This window comes from Mus pahari, chromosome 16 (assembly GCF_900095145.1).
Source record: "Mus pahari chromosome 16, PAHARI_EIJ_v1.1, whole genome shotgun sequence".
NCBI classification, from domain to species: Eukaryota; Metazoa; Chordata; class Mammalia; order Rodentia; family Muridae; genus Mus; species Mus pahari.
Window position 1 is genome coordinate 9,462,951 of NC_034605.1, and position 16,296 is coordinate 9,479,246.

General features: G+C 37.4%; 1 protein-coding gene across 1 annotated transcript in view; it reads right to left on the reverse strand.

Annotated features, from left to right (window-relative positions):
* Positions 1–2,332: 2,332 nt before the first annotated feature.
* LOC110333778 (aldo-keto reductase family 1 member C18) overlaps positions 2,333–16,296 on the reverse strand; it is a 17,648-nt gene continuing 3,684 nt past the window's right edge. The window contains exons 2-9 of the mRNA XM_021215484.1: positions 14,180–14,347; positions 13,299–13,415; positions 12,297–12,374; positions 11,216–11,338; positions 6,241–6,350; positions 5,816–5,981; positions 4,826–4,908; positions 2,333–2,545 (exon numbers count right to left, since the gene is read on the reverse strand). Of these exons, the coding sequence (XP_021071143.1) occupies positions 2,503–2,545; positions 4,826–4,908; positions 5,816–5,981; positions 6,241–6,350; positions 11,216–11,338; positions 12,297–12,374; positions 13,299–13,415; positions 14,180–14,347 (888 nt within the window). The 3' untranslated portion in view covers positions 2,333–2,502. The remainder of the gene's footprint in view (positions 2,546–4,825; positions 4,909–5,815; positions 5,982–6,240; positions 6,351–11,215; positions 11,339–12,296; positions 12,375–13,298; positions 13,416–14,179; positions 14,348–16,296) is intronic.

The following is a 16,296-nucleotide window of genomic DNA, read 5'->3' on the forward strand; positions in this document are numbered from 1 at the left end:
AGGAGGGTCTTTCTATTTGAAAACACTTCTGTTTGTTCTGTGGCAAGTCAAAAACTAAGTGTTCTTGGGATGGTTTTATCTTGAGACATTTGGTCTTTGACTATCAGAAGTCAATGGTTTGTTTTTTCTGTATCACTTGAAGAACTTAATAACTTTGTACTTGTTATTGGACTGTAAGTTTCCTGTATTGTCCTAATCCCATTGGGAATAAGGAATGCCTTTTATATCATTGTTTGACATCATATCATATGTTTATATCATTTGACAAACGTAAGAATATATGGCATACTTATTCTTTGTCACATTTATATGTTTGCTGTTTTAAATTTGAAAACGTTTGACACACTCCCTCTTGTTTTTGTAGCCTCTCTTCTATGGAGCTGTATTAACCCAGGGCAAGGTGTAATACCTGATACATAAGCGCAGGAGCCCCCATGAATATAGAGGTGTAGTTTGGAGGTGTTCTAGAAAAAGTATAAGAATTTCTTTCCTGATTACTTTCTGATATGATTGACATTTACCAAATGAAATTTCTCATCTTTGTTCTGGATTTCTCCTAGATGCAATTTTTAAAATTTCCTTCAATTTCTCAGAAGAGGTGGGCCTTAAAGCTTCTTAACCATGTGGTCACTTGCAAAGATACTAGGGCCAGCCAAGTGGAGTTATGTCTTTGCATGGGGTCCCATAAAGGTCCACTGGGATTCCTTTCCAACAGTGTGTTAACATTGGAGCATAGAATGTCATCTGTCCTCAGATATATAATCTGTTCTGTAAGAAGAAGATAGAATGACTTTTAAAATGGGAGTGGGAGGAAGTGAGTGTGTTACACATTGATAACATCATTGTGAACATAGAAACTTTAAAGAATATTTCTTGAAACTTTAAGGGAACATATGATGCTATGTAAATGTCCTTGAAATTTAGAACTTAATAGTGTCAAGGCCAGAGTTAGGAGTAATATCTATTTATGGGACTGTTTGCTTGATTGTCATTTATATAATAAGTGTTTACTTAAAGAGATGGTGTGTATTCCATTAAACATATATCTGTAGTGTGATCAAGCAAGTCAAAAATTCCATTGTATACCTTATTCAGAGACACAAACTCATAAAGCTCAGGGGTTGTGATGAGAAACTATAATATATGCAGCACACAGAACTGTTATAGACTTAGCAAGCCCTTAATTACCGAGTCCTCATAGGCAAGTCACATAGAGTAGGACAGAACCGTCTGGTGATAGTCTGATCACATCATTGGAATCTGATGTGTGATGCAGTGAGAAAAATATAATTAATTCACCATCTAGACTAATGCATCTTGTAGTGGATCTCTTCTTTGAGAAAGCCATCAGTGCTGTGTTTCATTACAAAAGACATCCTTATAAATGGCTATTTTGGCTAGAAAATGTCACCATGGGTCACCTCTGTGTCTTTTCCAGTTATCCAGAGCTTGGGTATCTTTATGGCCAGGATTATCTTTAGAAAAGATTAACCAATATAAAAGAGCACAGCCATCATTGGATGTTTTGGCTAGGAGTAAAATCAATTCAGATTACTAGGTAGGCTTATTTATGACTGCAGGACTTTGATCTAGACAGTATAAATTAAGTTTCTGATAAGATGTGTGCTATGTCATTATCTAATCCTCTGGTGTGGTATGAGTAAAGACTATGTAATCCAAACAGAATGAATAAATCCACTAACTCCTGCAGATAGATCCTTCATGACAACTTTGTTTATAATGAAATATACACACACACACACACACACACACACACACAACTATACATATACACATGCCACAAGATCATTAACAAAGCACTTTTAAATGATAGGCCTTTTAAAGTATCTTAGAAGAAGCAAGGGAATTCCTTGAGTTGTCTCTAGAGGAGGGCAACATTTATAACTTTGTATGGGTTGGATACACTAGAGTTTGGTTCTGTTTACATCCTAAAGACCTCAAGATCTTTGCAGACTGACTCCCCTCTTGGCTTCCTTAAAGCCTCATATAGGAGCTGCAATCACAGTTTCTTGGGCCTCTACTCCTTGAGCTTCTGGGGCTGCTCTTCTCAGGTGTGTCTTGCACGCTAGACCACATGTGGTGTATTTCCTTGTTCTTTGAACACCAGGAGAGACATGGACGGATAAAACCCCTTCTAATTGCTGCTTCCATAAAAGGTGAGAACTCTCTCTGTACCTAACCTAGAAATGTCAATAGAATGGCTATTATCTCTCAAACACTGCACATACATTTCCAGATAAATAAGTTTGAGTTCTTAATGAGGCAGAAGGAGGTAAAACATTCAAATCATACACAGGAGTAGGTGAGGTTGAAGCAAAATATCTTTCTTTATTTACAGAAAAGAAGCAAAATTTATTGAAATAACAGGGGGTGAGTTGCTAAGCAGTATGGATTGGAGGCAGTGTGTTGAATTATTGGCATCTGAGAGTCCAGCATCACACAAAAGATCTTCTAACAGAACTCATGGCAAGGGCCTCCATCTTAATATTCATCGAAGAATGGAAAGTTAGGATGAGCCTTAAACCTGAAGTAAGAAAGAACAATGCACAATGTTTCTGGTGACTGATTATATAGTATATGATTTCTACAAAGATGCCACTGAGGTGGGAATTGAAAACTGTTTTCCGATAAATTCAGATGACCTCTGGTCTTATTTTTTAAAACAGTCCTTTATAATAGATCTGAGGAAGAACAAGTGAGCTGTTCAAATTATATTTTCCTTGGAACTTAACACATAGAGAGTCCAGAGACAATCAATCAAAGATATACATCTTTCTGCAAAACAAAGAGAATTTTACTGTAAATTTTCAATGAAGCAGAAACTGTTTTTTGCCTTGTTTTGAATTGGGTAAGTCTAGTAATGTATTTGACAATAATGAATACCTTTGAGGGGCTGTGAGATGACTCAAACGGTAACAATGCTTGCTGCCATCCAGGGTGACTTGAGCTATATCCCTAGGACCCGTGTGGTGGCAGTACAGAATCAACTTCTGCAAGTTGTCCTGTGACCTTTACTTGCATATTATGCATATCATATTAAATGCACATCAAATTAAAAAAATAATAGAAAGTTAAAAATACTTTTAGGTAATAAAAGAAACTGATTGCAGCTTAGTGTCATTTTTTTTTAAATTCATTAATTATTCACTGGCTACTTATGACACAGATTTACACCTAGCAAGGATGTCATTCATGAGACTAAAGTTCCTTGGACATTAGTTACTATATGAAACTAATGATGTAACATAAAACTGATAAAATGATTTATCATTTTAATAGGAGTAAAAGTCATGGATTGCTTGCCATTATTTTCATCTCTTTGAAGTAAGGTGTGCTTACTTCGTTATTTTCCTCTATACTATTAGAACATTAGCAGTATTTTGCTAATATAGGTAATAACCCACCTAACGACTTTGGATCACATGCAGTTGTGCGTTTAGTACATTCCATATATTATAATGCTTAATTTGAATTAATGATGATTAATTTTATCACAAGGAGAAGACATTTCCTGCTTAACCTCTTTTACATTATATATCTTTTTGCAAACCCTGTAGACTTGAAGATAGCATGGAGGAGAGTTATGATCTTTCATTGGTTATAAATTTTTCCAGTACAGGTATAGGTGTCCATCAACAGATGAATGCGTGATAAAAATGTATGTACATTTGTACAATGTAATTCAATTCAAATGTAAAGAATAAAGTTATGAATTATGAAAGAAAAATGGGTGAACATGCAAAGTACTACAGTAAGTGATGCATCCCAGTTCTAGAAAGACAGTTAATGCATATTCTCTTTCATATGTGGATTCTAGATACTAACTTACATATGTATGTATTGAAGTGAGAGTGGTTGTAGGCAGGAGTCAGAAAGCTAGAGAGGCTGGTGAGTGTGGAGAAGAAACTTTAAGAAGGGAAGGTGGGGGTGTGTGAAAACACATACTTGACAAGAAAGAGGAACTGGAAGAGGAAAGGAACAAGTGGGGAAGGTGGCCAGGGAAATGGAAAATGGAGTGTGTGTGGGAGAGGTTCAGTCAGAACTAAGCTTATGTGAAAATGCCATAAGGAAACCCGTTACTTTGCATGCTAATTAAAACGTGTCTCTGGCAGGCAGGCATTTGGCTGCACACTATTTGTAAATGCCTTTCCACTCCCACATCTTTAGACTCTGCTTTCAGATCTCCAAGCTGCAGAACATCAATGCCAGGTGTCCTGTTTACCACAGCAGTCCTGATATTCTTGAGAAAATAGTTGTCTGGGTCATGAATACACATACAGTGCAAAGAAAATAAGAGGGTTGATATTGTCCAGCCGTTAGGTTCATAGGAGTCAATAAGTGATTCCATATGGAGAGGGGTGAGAGCTGTTGACCAAACACCTCAGGGATGGTGGCCTTGTCCTTGGTCTGATAAGGAATGGAATGAATTTTTAAAACTGATCATTACAATGTTCAAACATGTGACATTGAAATGTGCAGGTTGTATACCCACAGGATACACATAGAATCGCAAGACCTGCAGGAAGAATAAAGACTCATCAATGGTGCTGATTGACCCAGGGCAATGGACACAGGAGGAGCAAGCACATCAGATCAATGTGATGCTGTATATGCCACCCTATTTGCTGTGCTTAAGAGCAAAACTCTGACAGAGTCTAGAAAGAGCATTCTACAAATCTGTCTCTCCTCTACTCACTGGTCTTTGATGTCCTCATATTGAGGTCACTTCTGACAGACATGCTATTAAAATACTCTCCTTACAGAATAAGGATAGAACCATCAAAATTATAAAAAAGTTTCTTACATATCAGCAGGAAAGTACCGAAGATTTCTGTCCAGGCCATCTAAAATTTCCATGTCATCTGAAGCCAATTGGAAATCAAAGACCTGTTACAGAAGAAATGTTATTTTAAATATTTATTTATGAAAAATATATGTCAATCTTTTTCAGAGACAATAATTAAAATATCTGTGAAGTTCTCCCCAATTCTTAAAGTCATCAAGCAAAATATTCAAGTGAGTCTTTTAGACCAGATTGAGAATTAAGTAGAAAATATCATCATACACAATATTGTAATACTATAGACGAAAGAAGACATGAAGCTGATGTAATTCAAAAGAGATGATGTCATGAATATGATAATGTAGAGATAGTTTTGAAAATGTACTCCAGGAATTTTCACGGATACAGTTGAATTTGTATATCCCATACATGAAGTTAGGATGAGAAAATAAGTAATTTTTCATATTATTTAAAATAGTAATTAACCAATTATTACTCATTCCTGGTCAAAGGACTCAGAAACTGGCTTGAAGAGGGCTCTCATTTCCAACCAGTTTTATCATGAAGATGATGATAACTAACTGGTACCAATAATAACACATGGGCCCATAATTCATTGGTGCTACATCAAAATAGTGTTATAGAGAAATAACAAAAATATACATTTTAAAGCTCACATATTTAGGTAAGAGATATACCACTTAATTTATAAGATTTTTGCACATGTGAAAATTCTGAAAATAAAAAGGAAGGATGTGGGAAACAGGAAAGATGCAGCTTAAGAGTCCTGGTGTGCTCAATGGGAGAGGATGAGCCTAGACCTGCTGTGACTTGATGTGCTGCACCTGGGGTGGCAGTAGGTGGGGAGAGGGGGCAGGGCAGGGAGGATCTGCATGAGGAGGTACTGGGAGGAGAGGGGGACTGATATTGGGATGTAAAGTGAATGAATGAATGAATAATAATAATAATAATAATAATAATAATAGTCCTGGTGCCCCATCTCTTCATCACCTGCATGTTCTCTCTGATTCTCTCCTCATTGAAACTCTTGGCTAGGGCCACAATCCCACGGTCCAGCTGGTAGCGAAGGGCAATCAGGGCTGGAGTCCGCTTGTACTTCTTTGCCATGGCGCAAAGAACTGGATCATCCAAGAGAAATGGGGTATCCTCATTTGTACTGGAAGGAAAGACGAATTCCAGAAATTGTATTATGTGTGTGTGTGTGTGCCACAATTGAGCACAGATGAAAATGGCTACAAGAGTCCAGGAATTCTCAAATGCAGTCAGTGGACTAGCAGCTGATCATCCTCTGGGACCTCTCAAAAATACCCACCTCCCAACTTTGACCACAAGTGAATTCCAGAAACCTGACTATTGTAAAACTAAGAATATGTTAACAACAGTGACTAAGAGATGAATTCTGCTGTTGTTATTACCAGTATTTGTATCTTTGAGTTCCCAGGGCACCATAGGCAACCAGAACGATGTCATTCATCTTGCAGTAGGCCAGCAGCTTGCTCTGGTTGAGATAAAGATGGCATTCTACCTGTACATAAAGAGAATAGAGAGGTATCAAAGTATATAAAATCTCATACTGATGACAAAGAGATTCCTCTTTTAAAGGGAAGGAAGCTGAATAAAAGTAACCAATATTAATGTGAAATCTAGAAAGTATCAGTACTACATCATGATTTTTTTTCAAGTAAATGAAACATCTCTCTTGGGAAGTAAAAATAAAATAAATAGCATTCTCGAGATTCGGTAGCCCTATGGACCAGGTCTCGGATGCTTAGTACCAATTTCTACTACAGCAGACATAACAAGTCCCATGTCGTTCCATGTGGAAGGAGAATGAAGTCACAGAGGTTTGAACAATGAATAGTAGACTAAATCGAGGATTTGATTGAATATTCAATCGAAGTAAAGTCTGAAGAAGATTGCTAAAATTTTTGCCAGTGATATTGAGTTGATTTCTATACCAAAAGAAGAATAATTAAAATAACTGCAAGTACTGGGAAGGAGAGAGGGAGGGACACACACACACACAGAGACAGAGAGAGAAGGAGAGAGAGAGAGGGAGACAGAGAGACAGAGAGACAGACAGACAGAGACAGACAGAGAGACAGAGAACACAAAAGTATTGCCCTCTAATGATGGTTATTATAGTAACTCCTTTCTTAATAATTAAAGGAAAGAAATCAAAGTGCAGCTTATCTTATAGTGTGTAAGCTTGTTTGATCTTTATACTCAAATTCTCTTTACACTGATATATCATGTAAGAAAATGAATAGCAGTATCAATAGAATTGGTAACATCTAAGGGGGAAAATTTCACAGGCCACAGTCCTACATCAACACAGGCAACTAAAGACGCTGGGAGAAGGGTTAGCCTCCCTGGGATGAGCCCCCTTACTGGTTGTCTGATGCAGAGTGTTCAGTGTACATACATACAGTTAACAAAGTCAGACTCAAAACTTAGATATCAAGAAAGCCACCCAATTAAAAAGTGGGGTAGGCCATCAATGGGAGGAGAGGCCCTTGGTCTTGCCAAGATCATATGCCCCAGTATAGGGGAATGCCAGGGCCAGGAAGTGGGAGTGGGTGGGTTGGGAGGCAGGGCGGAGGAGGGTATAGGGAACTTTTGGGATAGCATTTGAAATGTAAATAAAGAAAATATCTAATTAAAAAAGATATTTACACCACACAAAGAAACAAAAAAAAATGGGGTACAGATCTGAACAGAATTTCCCGGAGAAGAAATGTAAACGTCGGAGAAACACCTGAAGAAATGTTCAATATCTTTAGTAATCTGAGAAATGCAAATGAAAACTGCTTTAAGATTTCATCTTATACCTGTCAGAGTTTGTACACTCAACGAAACCAGTGGGAGTTTGTGCTGGCAAGGATGTGGAGTAAGAGGAGCACTCATCTATTGCCGATGGGATGCAAAACGTGTACAGGCACTTTGAAAATCAGACTGGCAGTGTCTCAGGAAGATGGAAATTGGTCTGTGTCAAGATCCAGCTATACCACCACTCTTGGGCCTATACAGAAAGACCCTTCATCCTACCAGAGAGATACTTGCTCATCCGTGTTCATCACTGTCCTATTCTATACATAACAGTCAAAATTTGGAAACAACCTAGATGTCCCTGAAGAGTTGAAAATGTGATACAGTTAAAAAGTTACACATTGTCAAAAAAAAATCATGAAAATTTCAAGCAAATGGATGGAGCCTGTGTAGGTATGTAGGTAACCCAGACCCTTAAAGACAAATATGATGTGTATTCACTTATATGTGGATATTAGTTAAGTCAATGATAACCAAACTACAGCCTGTAGAACCACAGAGGTTAGATATAGAATAAGGGAATAGAGATGACAGATAGACCTCCCAAGGAAAGGGAAATTGAATATATAGTTGTGGATGAATGGTGGAGAGGACTGGAATGGGAGGGCAGAGAGGAAAGGGTGATGAAGGAGCAGATACAGGGAGAGACAGCTAAAACTAAGGGCCATTGGAATGGTAGAAGATAAATCTAATACAGTAGATGCTTCCTAAAATATGTACACATATAAAGGTGATCTAAATGAAATCACCAAACAATGGGGGGGGGGCTAGAGACAGAGTCCTAACTGGCTATCTCTTGTCAGCCATGAAGCTCCCACTACTGGGATTGAGATACATCTAACTGAATTGTCAGCCAAAGGGGTCCCATGGGAATCCTCAAACAACCCAGGCTGTAGCCAACACTGTAGGTTGCTGTTCACAAACTGACCATATGCCCTCACTGCTGAGGGCAGCACCTACCCAACTCGTTGAACATGGAGAAGTTATGTTGGTGCCTAGACAGAGGCTTTATTCCTATGTTCAAGAATCTTTGGTACAGGAAGGTACCCTGCATGCTACCAAAGGAAAAATACAAACACCAGCCCAGGTGCAATCCCTTTGCTTTACAGTGGTGGCCTGCCTGCAAGATATGCTAATGCAATGGAGGCATAAAGCTTGTGACAGTAACCAGCCAATGTCTGATTTGTCTTAAGGTCTATTCAGAGAGATGGAACTCATAACCAGACATTATCTGACTGGTCCAGAACCTAAGACTAGATGGGCCACTGGCCTAAGTTAAAGCCAAATACTACTAAAAGATCTACTAAAAGATCTACTAAAAGTTCTACTAAAAGATCATAGCAATAAAATGACTTCTAACAATATTCTGCTACACTCATTGATCAGTGCCTTGCTCACCCACCAGTAGAGTAGTAGCTTTCTCCTGCAGTAAATGTGACCAAATACAGAGACCCATTTTACAGAGAGTGAGAAACCTTAGGACACCCAGCACTATAGGGGATGCCTCCATTAAATTCCTTGACACAGGGCTCAGGGGGACCTTTTGGAAGAGGGGGTGGAAAGAGCACAGGAACCAGTTGGGATGGAGTCCGCTGAGAAAACAGGGCTCACTAGATCAACAGGATCAATACACAAATGAACTCAAAGACTGAAGCAGTATGCAAAGGGCCTGTGCAGGTCTGCAGCAGACTGGGTCCTAGAGCAGAAAAGAGAAGTGGACACATGCTCCCATCCCTAACACAGAAGCTCTCTTCGATTGATAACCACTTGCAAATGAGAATTTGGTTTCCTCTGAGGGTGTCTTATTGGGGAAACAAACTTCTCTTAAGGGAAAGCTGCATGTACAGTAGTAGATGGCCAAAAGAAAGCAAATTCAATTTCATCTTTGTAGAATCATTGTCTTATAATCTATCTATCTATCCATCTATCTATCATCTATCTATCTGCCTGTCTATCTATCTATCATTAATCACCTATCTATATTTTTATCTATAAATAAAATATATATCCCACAGGTCCTTTGCATGTATAATGGATTCCAGTTTAGTGTCTTTTTGAGGGATTTCTGAGTGTGTGAATAAGTGGTTCTCTGTATTTCTATTTGCTTCTTTTGCCTTTTCTTGGTATGTGATCCTTCTGTTTGCTTGTTTTTTTTTTTTCTATTTGTTTGTTGTTGTTCCATCCTATTTTTATTTTATTACTATCTCTTAGAAGCCTTGTTTGTTTTCGAATGAAAGATCGAGTAGGGATCGATCCGGATGGGAGGGGGAGGAGGGAGGAACTTGGAGGAATAGAGGAAGGGGAAAACACAATCAGGAAAAATGTGAGAAAATACATACCTTAGATAAAGGGGAAAGAAAGAAATCTTACCATTACAAAGAAGAGATTTGACTAGATTTAGTTTTACAAAACCATCAAATCTGATGTCACTAGTTGTTAGATTGTTTGAGTTCTGGCTTATTTGTGATTATCTCCAGCTGCTGTCAGTTAAACTTGGAACCACTTTTAATTTTTAACTTCTTTTGATCTAATACTGTAGGTTCAATTATGGATGAGAGCAGTTAATTTGTGGTGTTCTGTAGTATGTTGGAGTGAATAGTTATTGCTATAATTTACTTTCAATGGGTTCAGCAAAATATTAAACGTGTGCATATATGGACACATGCACTTGCCTACATTATAAAACATGATAAATCAATCATTTTTAGACCAGTGGTTCTCAACCTGTGGGTCACGATCCCTCTGTGGGAGTGTCAAATTACCCCTTTACAAGGGCCGCATTTCAGATATCCTACATATCAGATATTTACATTACAAATGATAATAGTAGCAAAATTGCAGTTATGAAGTATCAACAATAATAATTTTATGGTTGAAGTTTACCACAACATAAAGAACTGTACTAAAGGGCCACAGCATTAGAAAGGTTGAGAACTACTAATTTAGACTCACTGATATTTTGTATCATTTCTCCAAATGTTCTAAAAGTTTGAATGTGGTTCATTATAAAACCAGTGTAAAACTATTACTTCTTTGTTGTTTCTTCGACATTTATATTTGAAAACAGTATGTCATTATGTACCTAATACATGAATATATAGGTCACATTTTTTTTCAACCAAGAACATATTTCTTATATGAAAGTTATGAAAAGTATCTCAGATCATACAATCGGCACACAATAGATGTCTCAGGCACTGCCTTAACTCTACATGTTACTACAATTTCCTGAGTCTGGATTTCGTTTGCTACCAGTATTGCCATACTCTCTCCACTGTTCCTGGTTCAGCGTCTCCTCATTCTTAAGAACCCAGGACTAAATGTGCCTTCCTTCTGAAGAGTGACTAATAGCTTCCTCCCCAAATGTTAGTCTTGTCTTCTCTAAATTACTTCATAGTGTGGTCTGCCAATCATCATTGTTTTGCTTTACTAAGCAAAGACACAATTATGAGCCCTCTCAGAACCCTGGATGAAGGCTCTGCTCTTAGCCACCTTAAAAGAAAGACATAAAAGAAAGATGAACATGTAGGGAGGACACACAGACACCCGTCAGTGCCTCACCTGGTTGCACACCGGCTTGTACTTGAGCCCCGGCTTGTTCAGGATCATCTCCAGCTGCCTGCGGTTAAAGTTAGACACCCCGATGGACTTGGCAAGCCCTGCATCCTTACACTTCTCCATGGCCTGGGGAAGGAGACATTAGTGAAGAATGCAATTGGAATCCAGTGACAGAAATGCACAGCTATGGTGCTAGACAGAAGAATGCTAAGAAAAGAAAATACAGCTAATGGTTATTTATGTTAAGAAGTGAAGATTAATAAAGGAAATGGCAGAAGAGATAATGATAATGCGATAGACATTGCCTGCACTCTCCTTAGGCAATCATGATTGTCATGTAGGGAGGAATGCCAGTTATAGTTATCTTCCCCAGTCCTCTTAAACATTGTTCTGCACTGCATTCCATTATTATTTAAGCAGAAGAGTCACAAGAAAGATATTTATAGTAAAGGGCACTCATCTCTTTCTTACATGTGGAGTTGTGTGACCTAGATTTCTCTCTACTTTTTTTCAGTAACATTCATAGAGTTGGTTCCTTGACAATGTCATACATGTACTATATAGTGTGTTCAGATTACTGTAACCCTCACTCACTCTAATCTGTCTCCCATATCTATTACCTGTCCCTTTTCCCTCCAAACCTCATTTTCACATTTATATTCTTCTGTTCTGAGGTCCTCAAAATTTAACCAGGATCATCTATATGACTTGGATTTGGAAATATCTATTGGTTCCTGGTGGGTTCCTGAACAGATGGATACCAGCTGAAGACAATAACTGCCCCTTTCCCAGAATTTATCATCAATAGTCAGTAGTTCAGCCCAGAGAGATAGGGTCTCCATTGGTCCCTCCATGATGACAGGTTCAATCTTGTACAGGCCTACTTAAAGGGGATGGGGCACACCTAGTTAGAGACCATGACTGCACTGCCTATATCATGCCCAGAAAACAGCATTTCACAGGGCTTCTTTCTTGTGGCTTTTACATTCTTCCTGCCCTCCCCTGAGATGTTCTCTGAGTCTCAACTATAACATTCTCTGGTTGTCTTTTTATTTTCTCTGTGGCATTTATTATAGTCACTCACCTCCCATGTGTCACAGATATCCACTGTGTCAAGTATTAAGTTTCCATGCTCATCTTGAGGTAAAAGCTCATCCCCTGGCTGGAATAGTAGCAGTCATTAGAGAAATGTTAGCACTTCCTCCTGTAGTTAGGCTCCCACACAAGTTTATGGCTAGGAATTAAATTCCTAATATAGATGAAATGTCCTTTCACGTGTTAAACAGTGTTTTTTGTGCAGAATTGTAAGCGATGTTTTTCATCAACAGTTCTTTCCATTTTTATATGCTTTATGTGATCATAAAAAAATACAATTCCATGTCATGGGGAGTGTACCAGTTGGCTCATGTTACTTTTAATCCACTTCCCTGTTATAATGCTGATCTTTCTCTGAGAAAGTCACTAGTGACATGGTATTGATTTCAGGCAAATGTGTGTCGTAATCTTGACACAGCATAAACAAACAGGGTTCTGATTGATCCCTTAGATATCTTGCATGCATGAGTGATAGGAAGTTCAGAGGAAGAAAAAATTAATCATTTCTTGCAAGATGAACTTTGATGTTGGAACATTTAGGAAGCCATCAAGGCCAGATTTACCATCAACAGAAGTGTCAGAAACAAAAACTGACCAAACCTCTAATAATATAGAAGAAGCAAGGTATGGATAAGTAGAGATATTCCCAAAGAATACTTCTAGTAGTGAATATATCCTTAGCTTTGCTCATTTACATGATGTGGTAAACTTTTTTACATGTTATCCTGAGTAGTGTTTTATAAAATTTTTTTTTTGCATTTTATTTATCATGTGTGTGTGTGTGTGTGTGTGTGTGTGTGTCTGATCAGAGGACATCCTGTAGGAATCAGTTCTTTTCTTCCATCATTTCTGCAGCCACACATTGTTCTTTTATAACTCATGCAAACACACTGAGATTCTATACACTTTTAGAAACTAAATCCATCTGCTTACAAAATGAGGGTCATGTTGATAGATGAAGTTAGATAGTTAGACATTACAAATTGCCTACCTTCAGAGACACTGGGAAATGAATGAGATAGAGGTCTACATAGTCCAAATTAAGTTTCCTCAATGAATTTTCCAAGCTGGGTCTGACTAACTCTGGACGATGGGAAGTTGACCAAAGCTGCAGAGGATGGATAATGGAAATTGTGCAGGATTAATAAGTTACCATACTCAGTGGCTTTCTGTCACCTGGTATTGAGAAATTTCAAGTACTTAAAAACTGACCACAAGAAATATACTCATTTTTCCCTGAATATCTATCTTATAATGGTGTCTTATAATATTAACTCTCATATACATGGTTATCATTAGTAAATATGACAAAAATGGAAGGAAATTTCTCAAGACATAAATACATTATCAATTCATACTGGAATTATGTATTAGAAAATGGTTTAGTATTTTAATTCTCTCATCCACTGAACTCAATGAGAACAATTAAATAGCCCTTTACATAACTAAAGAGAAACTTTTTCAATATTTTAATAGATTGTAGACACAGTACTAGATAGTTTAGCTATTTCTTAATTTCACACATATGGGTTCTCTTATAGTATTCTGTCTTATCTATATGATGATTGGTATTCATAATTATACGTTTTAAAAAATAATTTAGCATACAATGGAATGTGTCATCACAACAGAGTCCTCCCTGATAACATCTAAATCATAGTACTCTCACTTGAACCTCGGAAAAACAACTGGACTTTACATTAAACTTATGAATTTAAATATAGCAATGATGAGATGCCATCATCCCCAACCATGTTCAATACTGAATGCAAAGTGTGAATATGCATAAACAAAAGATGGCCAATAAGTACAAGTCACCAACTACAGGTTTTCATTAATTTGTAAAAAACACAGAGTGTGTATAGAACATACCTTCGAAGTATAGAATATATCTTCCCTTTTTACAGTGCCATCTTCAATCTTGCTTAGAATGGCCTGGCCTATCTCTTCTTCATTCTGGTACAAGTGAGAACAGTCAATATGGCGAAACCCAACATCTATAGCTATTTTGGTGGAATCCATAGACTTTTTCTTGAGATGCTAAAGAAACAGAAACAAATAGTATTTAGAGCTCTGTACAATTGAGTCTAGACTCAATCCCTCCCCATGTTTTCAGTTAGTTCTGCTTGGAGTAATGGAGTAACCAAGTTTTACTGAGTTTTTATAACTCAATAAACACATTGATGAGAGATATCAATTCCCAGAAAACAGTAGGCTCTAATCTAAAAAAAAAAAAAAAAAAAAAAAAAAAGGTGGCTAGTAGACTCTGTTAATCTTTTTCTAAGCAGTTAAATGCTATACATATCAGAAATAAAAATGCACAATGAAAATGAATACTCAAAAATACAGATTTATGCATAAGAAATTATCTACATCTAAAAAGAAAATTTAAGTAGTTGTCAGATTTTACATTAAAATTCATGATTTTTAGGAAAATTATGTATAAAGCAAAATTTAAAATTATTGTTTTGCCCACCAAGTTTGGTTAAAAGATAAAAATTGTGAACCAAACATATTATATTATTTGTTATTCACTAATTAAAATTAGCTTTTACTTCATACATTAATTTTGAAGGTAAGAAGAATAAAATAACTGCAAAGATTCTTTTATGAAATAATGTTCAAGGTTTTACTAGACAAGTATAATCATAATAGTTCACAAACAAGGACCAGGTAAAGAGATGTTGCCTGCCCTAACGGAAGAGCCTCAGAGGGACATAGCTAGAGCTCTTTCAAATGTGCTTTCCGGCTTCAGGAGCAGCATCTGTGTGATTAGAACAGCCCTGGATAAGAGAGAGGGAAGCAATAGAGTCAGTATGAAAATATTTCCATATTTTATCAGGCACTTTAGAAGCTAAAAAGTGAAAATTTACCAGTTGAATATATAAAACTGCTTGTTCTTATCCTTGAAGTTCCATACAATTCTAAAGTTAAAGGTTTTTTTTTTGTTTGTTTTTTGTTTTTGTTTTATTAAATCAAGAAGGGTATTCAATGGAGGAGCTAGAGAAAGGACCCAAGGAGCTGAAGGAGTTTGAAGGCCCAGAGAAGGAACAACAATATGAACTAACCAGTACCCCCAAAGCTCTCAGGGACTAAACCACCAACCAAAGAATATTCATGGAGGGACTCAAGGCTTCAGCTGCATATGTAGCAGAGGATGGCTTTGTAGGACATCAATGAGAGGAGAGGCCCTTGGCCTTGTGAAGGCCAAGGATGCCCCAGTGTAGGGGAATTCCAGGACAGGGAAGTGGGAGTAGGTGGATTGGGGAGCAGGGGGAGGGGAGATTGGATGGAGTGGGGGTTCGGAGGGGAAATGAGGAAAGGGGATAAAATTTGAAATGTAAATAAAGAAAATAACTAATAACAATAATAATAATAAAACAATTTAAGATCACTACCAGAAAATTAACTACCAATTTTATCTATCTGTGAACCCTGCAAGCTTCAGTAGTGACTGGTCTTAACAATATATGCTCACTGCTACAATGGTGGCATGGAATCATGGGAGTGACTAATTACTTTTTGGATGTAAACCTACTCCCCAAGACAGATCCCATACCTAGTATCCTTACTGGGGTCATGAACCCGTGAACAGAAGGCCCTAGATAAGAACGTAAATAGAATTTACGTTCTTATAAATAGAATTAAATTGGCTCTTATCCTTATATTTAGAGGTTAGTGACTCTCTCATCTGCCACCTGAGAAGGTAATCAGAATATGAGATCTGAGAAAAAAAATATGTTCTCAAAAATAACACCAAAAATTTTTTTTGAAAAGTCATGAACCTGAAAAAGAACAATGAGGACTATAAGAGAGGGCAGGAGGGGGGCGGGGGAAGGGAAATGATGTAATCATATTACACTATAATCTTAAAAATAAAAAGAAATAATGAAAAATGTCATTTCTTGTCAGGGACCAAGTTGAGAAAACTCAAGCATCTTACACCCAGGGCATCCCGCAGCCCAGGTGTTTTCACAGTATGTAGCTAA